Source organism: Sinocyclocheilus anshuiensis, unplaced genomic scaffold, assembly GCF_001515605.1.
Source record: "Sinocyclocheilus anshuiensis isolate Anshui unplaced genomic scaffold, SAMN03320099.WGS_v1.1 scaffold1031, whole genome shotgun sequence".
NCBI classification, from domain to species: Eukaryota; Metazoa; Chordata; class Actinopteri; order Cypriniformes; family Cyprinidae; genus Sinocyclocheilus; species Sinocyclocheilus anshuiensis.
This window is the reverse complement of record NW_015542633.1, coordinates 581,928-588,601: the sequence shown is the minus strand read 5'-3', so window position 1 is coordinate 588,601 and position 6,674 is coordinate 581,928. Positions and strand designations below refer to the sequence as shown.

The window sequence follows — 6,674 nt, the reverse complement described above, 5'->3', positions numbered from 1 at the left end:
ACACACACACACACACACACACACACACACACACACACACACACACACACACACACACTCTCTCTCACTCACTCACTCAAACATACTCACTCACTCACACACACACTCACTCACTCACACTCAAACACTCACACTCACACACACACACACACTCTCTCACTCACTCAAACACACTCACTCACTCACTCACACACACACTCACACTCAAACACACACACTCACACACACACACCCTCACCCACTCACACACACACTCACACACACTCACACACACACACACACTCACTCAGTCACTCACACACACCCTCACTCTCACACACACACACACACACACACACACACTCACAGATCATGTGACGAGTCTCTCTGTGGTTTGTGTGACGTGTTAAGGCCTGGAGATGAAGATTAGTGACATCATGAGAGAAACCCATCAGAAAACCCCCCGTGATAAACACGAACACTGCTTTCCTCTAGTTAACCCTCCATTATCTCTGCGCCCCGGTGCATTATGGGAACACGCTACATACAGCTACAGTACGACAGCATATGAAGCTGATGAGAAGATCAGGAGGAAGAACCGCATCTGATGTTCCCTTCTCATCACGGCTGATTATCAGGAGAGGAAGTCTGTTTATCAAACCCTAGTGAACATCCCTCTGCTGCCTATACAGGACGTTCCCTTCAGAGACAGCATCACACCTCATGACACTGATTTAAAACTATTTAAAATGAGCACAAACTCCATAAATGGTCACTCACGCAATCTAAAGACTCAAACAGACAGACATGACAGAAAATACTCAATTTTTAATTAGACCTATTGCTTTTTTTTTCAGTACGGAATAAAATCTATTTATAATACATTTTTCCCTCGACTTCACCTGCCATCTAAGAGCCTGTTGCAATGCATTCTGGGACAGCTGTATTGATGAAGAACACAAGCATCAGAGTTCGGAAGAGCTTGTACATGACTTAAAATGATTTCAAATGATAAAAATCAAGATATTTCTCATTTTAATTCTTAGTTTTTGTCTTTAAACAACCAGGTTTTGGAAAAAAGCCTCATTTTAAAAGTGTGATTTCAAGACAAATTCAATAAATTCATAAAATCTTAAAACTGAATGGGCATTTTATGATGAATAATATTTAACTAGTTATTCTAAGCTCTGAAATATTTTATCAGGCAGAAATTGTGAGTGAAAAATATATTAAAAACTTATACTTTGTGTTTATCTGTTTTGTATTTATTCATATTTAATTGGGATTTCATAAAATAAAATCCTGTAATTGTAATTATACTAATAGTAATACATAACCTACATTTTAAAATTGATAAAAAAAATTTTTTTTTTTTAATTAAATTAATAATTAAAACTAAAAATTAATAAAATAAATAAATAAATAAAATGTAATGAATGAATGAATGAATATTAACAAATATATATATTACATAAATACAAATGAATGAATGAATATTAAAAAAAATAAATAAATACAAATGAATGAATGAATGAATATTAAATAAATAAAAAAAATAAACACAAATGAATGAATGAATGAATATTAAATAAATAAAAAAAATAAACACAAATGAATGAATGAATGAATATTAAATAAATAAAAAAAATAAACACAAATGAATGAATGAATGAATATTAAATAAAAAAAATAAATAAATACAAATGAATGAATGAATGAATATTAAATAAATAAAAAAAATAAACACAAATGAATGAATGAATGAATATTAAATAAATAAAAATTAAAATAAATAAAAATGAATGAATATTAAATAAACAAATTTATAAAATAAATAAAAATTAATGAATGAGTAATAAATAAATAAAAAATATTAAATAAATACAAATTAATTCATGAATATTAAATAAATAAATACAAATGAATGAATTAATGAACAATAAATTAATACATATTAATAAAATAAATAAAAGTGAATGAATATTAAATAAACAAAAATTAATAAAATAAATAAAAATTAATGAATGAATAATAAATAAAAAATATTAAATAAATACAAATGAATGAATGAATATTAAATGAATAAATACAAATGAATGAATGAATGAATGAATATTAAATAAATACAAATTAATAAAATAAATACAAATGAATGAATGAATAATTAAATAAACAAAAATTAATAAAATAAAAAAAAATAAATGAATGAATATTAAATAAACAAAAATTAATAAGATAAATAAAATAAATGAATGAATATTAAATAAAAAATAATTAAATAAATTAAAATAAACAAATAAATGAATGAAGAAATAAATAGATTAAAAACACTAAGGTAAATAACTAACTGACTAACTAATGGAGTGGGTGTGTGTGTAACTCACCGGTGTCGCTGGATGCGTTTGTGCAGCAGTTCAGTCCTCGCAGTGACTGGCTGAGATTCTCCACTGACCCCTGCTGACCCACACGCTCCAGATCCATATTACTGCCACTCAGACGCTTACACACCCTGCAGACAGCACAAACACACCAACATTTACCTGTTTAACCTCACAACCGTGTCTGTGCTTATGAGGGAAACAAGTGAATTCCCTCGTTGTGTCATTATGTCATTACTTCTCTCTCTCTCTCATGTCATTTATGGTAAAGACACATCAGTCTGAACAATCTCTCAAACAACGGATGTTCACATCTGAAAACCACGCTGGGCACTAGAGCTGCTATATATATATATATATATATATTACACACATACTGCTAGCCATCAAACATCACTCGTCCAGCTCTACTGAATAATACAGGTGCATAAACATCAGAAGAAGAGAAAAACATGCACATCTGCACACTGAAATTAAAACCACACATATTAGAAAAGACGCAGCATTTCAACCGGTTAGGTCTCCATCAGGCAAAATTTCAAAGTGACACAGAAGTTGAGAACATCATTTCTGTTGATCACTGACAGACCGTCCCGCATCCTCAAACTGAGCGTCATCTGTCTGGACAAAAGCCTCGCTAACTACTGCCACAACCATCCTCGTGAAAACACACTCATCAGACTCTAATGTGCATCAGACCTGGATCTACACGCTCGCATCAGACTGACCTGAGATCAGTCTTTCTCTGTCAAACACACCTGATGTTCTGTGATGAAGCACCGCAGCTTCCTCTCAACTACAGACACAGGTCAGATTCTCACACACACACACACACACACACACTCACTCACTCACTCACTCACTCACTCACTCACTCACTCACTCACTCACTCACTCACTCACTCACTCACTCACTCACTCACTCCACACACACACACACACACACACTTACTCTCACTCACACACACACTCACACACACACACACACACTTATCTAAACGAGAACATGCCATAAAGGCGTGCTGCTTACATAAAACCAATAATAATGACTAAAGACTCAAACACTAATCATAAACTAAAATACACGTATATATAGCAACTATATAGTAATACACAGCTTCATGGCAACTGTAGAACATCTAAAGCCTTGAAACAGCTGTCAGCCAATCAGAATGCAACATTCAGCAGCGCTGTGATACAAAGTAACAAGATTCTGTAACAAACACACTCATGATTCTGTGCGGTGAGCCGGTCTATAAGTAGAACAGCAGCACTTCCTGTGTGTGTGTGTGTGTGTGTGTGCGCGCGAGTGAGTGAGAGTGTGTGTGAGTGCAAGTGTTTGTGGGTGCAAGTGTGTGTGGGTGCAAGTGTGTGTGGGTGCAAGTGTGTGTGGGTGCAAGTGTGTGTGGGTGCAAGTGTGTGTGGGTGCAAGTGTGTGTGGGTGCAAGTGTGTGTGGGTGCAAGTGTGTGTGGGTGCAAGTGTGTGTGGGTGCAAGTGTGTGTGGGTGCAAGTGTGTGTGGGTGCAAGTGTGTGTGGGTGCAAGTGTGTGTGGGTGCAAGTGTGTGTGGGTGCAAGTGTGTGTGGGTGCAAGTGTGTGTGGGTGCAAGTGTGTGTGGGTGCAAGTGTGTGTGGGTGCAAGTGTGTGTGGGTGCAAGTGTGTGTGGGTGCAAGTGTGTGTGGGTGCAAGTGTGTGTGGGTGCAAGTGTGTGTGGGTGCAAGTGTGTGTGGGTGCAAGTGTGTGTGGGTGCAAGTGTGTGTGGGTGCAAGTGTGTGTGGGTGCAAGTGTGTGTGGGTGCAAGTGTGTGTGGGTGCAAGTGTGTGTGGGTGCAAGTGTGTGTGGGTGCAAGTGTGTGTGGGTGCAAGTGTGTGTGGGTGCAAGTGTGTGTGGGTGCAAGTGTGTGTGAGAGAGTGTGTGAGAGAGTGTGTGTGAGAGTGTGGGTGAGAGTGTGTGAGAGGAGTGCAAGTGTGTGTGAGTGTGTGTGAACTTACACCTAAAACATTAACCACCAGAAAACCCTAGCAACCGCATAGCAACGTCACAGCAATCTCCCAAACACCGTAGCAACTTAAGCATCACTCAGATACTATTATAGTTTATTTATATTTTGAATTAGATTTTATTTTTATATTTTCTGTTTTCATTTTAATTTTAGTTAAAGTTTTAGTAAATTTTGTCATTTGTTTTTGTCTTTTTTTGTTTTTAAATATGTCTATATAGTTTTCATTTTTAGTTTTATTTTATTTAGTTGTAGTTGTTTTATTACATCAACTTAAACTAAATGAAAATGAGAAATGTTGCCTTGGCAAATAACTAACATAAAATAATTTTAAGGGTCACATACATATTATATATATATATATATATATACACCTACTTTTTCTTTTTTTTCTCTCTGTTTATTTTACTTCAAGTTTGTTTTTCAATGTTTTTTTTTTGTATGGTTTTATTTTTATTTGTCATTAACAATAAAAACCAATATTTTCCTTTTATTTCACACACATTTAAACTCAGAGTATTTTATTTACATCAGAACAATAATATCTATAATATAATATTTAATACAGTATTCAAATATTTTAGATGTAATACTTAATATAGTATTAAATGTATTAAATATTTCATAACATTTAATATATAGTAGAATAGCGTATATTTAATGAATGTAGCATTATATTATTTAATTTTTTTTAATTAAAAAAAAAAGAAAAAAGTCTATTTTGTCCACTCTACCTTCCCTATAGACTAGTTCAGTCCAGGAAAGCTGGTCTTTGGCTCACAATCACCTGGTCTGATCTGAACACAGCGCGCGGCGTGGCGCACTACAGGACCTGAGTGAAACACACAGAGCTGAAAGCAGCAGTCACTCACCTCAGAAGCAGACGGACCGGCGGATCATCGGCGTCTGAGCGTGAATCACAGCTTCTATTTGAGCCTGTGTGTGTATTTTCAGCATTTACAGCCTGATCTGGTATCATCTCTGACAGCATGCGCTCGCGGAGCAGAACGCGACCCGAGGCGCGGAAACAAACACTCGAGGCGCTGTTCATCTGTTCCACTGCTCGAGAAGCTTCTTCACCTCGACCGACGCTCAGAGGAACGACGGAGAAACATCAGAACCCAGCCCAAGAGCTCCGAGCAGCTCAGCACCTGCGCTTACCTGCGCTGCGTTCATGCTTTACTACCCACAATCCCTCCAGCTTCTGCTCGTCCTGCTGGAAAAAGCAGATTTGTGAACCATCTGCTCCATAAATGATTAATAAGATGAGTTCATAACTTCACCCATTTACACTCTCTGTTCCTGAACAATGGGTTATTTAAAGAAGGTTCCCCAAACTGAGCTGATGAAAAGCTAATAATTAAACAAATCATAAAAAATTACTATAATAAAAAAAATTGACTAAAAATCACAAATAATTAAAATAATGAAAATGTAAAATTCAAATAGAATTAATTTTAAATCAAGTAAAATTGAAATAAAATATTTTTATTGTTTTAAAATAAAAAAATTAATAAAATTAAAATGTAAAATTCAAATAGTTAATTAATAAAAAAAATAAAATAATAAAAATGTAGAAATAAAATAAATTTTTAAATGAATAAAATTACAAATGAATAAAATACTAAAAATGGAAAATTAAAAATAAATACAATCAATAAATAAAACTGATTTTAATTTAAAACAATCAAACTGAATAAAAACTAAAAAGTCAAATAAAAATAAATTTTAAAATAAAAACAAAATGAGGCACTTACTACAAAAAAAAAAAAAATTGTATTTGTTGATCTGAATGTCATGCGCCCATTGAACTACATCAGAGAATCGTGTGAACGTGTTGTTAAATTATTAAAATATTTAAGGGGGACTTCAAGACAATATTTCAGCTCAAAGTGTTTCAGCTGATGAAGCCGTTTGGGAATCTCTGGACATTTCTATTCACATACGCTCTACATATCTGCATACTGCTTCTCTATAAATAACGTGTTTCCAGGACATTAAGTGCTATTAACCTCAGATTCATCTGCCGTTACTGGAGCACATTTAATATTTGTTATGGAAACCGCGTGAGCTGCTGTTTCTGACTCTACTGAAGCACAAAATAATCTCATGAAGAACGTCAGCGGCTGGAGAAGACGAGTCTCTGCACGCTTTAACGCTCCCACATTTGAGGACGGCTGGATCACCTTTCCGTGCTACAGTATCCCAATAATAATAATAATAACCAGCCAATGACTAGGTTACCTGGACTAAATTAGTCTCGGCTTAGGATGGTGAAGGAGTCAAAGTGATCTTATATATATATATATATATATATAT

General features: G+C 34.7%; 1 protein-coding gene across 2 annotated transcripts in view; it reads right to left on the bottom strand.

Annotated features, from left to right (window-relative positions):
- prag1 (PEAK1 related, kinase-activating pseudokinase 1) overlaps positions 1-6,674 on the bottom strand; it is a 22,907-nt gene that overhangs the window by 3,606 nt on the left and 12,627 nt on the right. For both annotated transcript variants that reach the window (XM_016494255.1, XM_016494256.1), the window contains exon 4: positions 2,364-2,488. In XM_016494255.1, the coding sequence (XP_016349741.1) occupies positions 2,364-2,488 (125 nt within the window). The remainder of the gene's footprint in view (positions 1-2,363; positions 2,489-6,674) is intronic.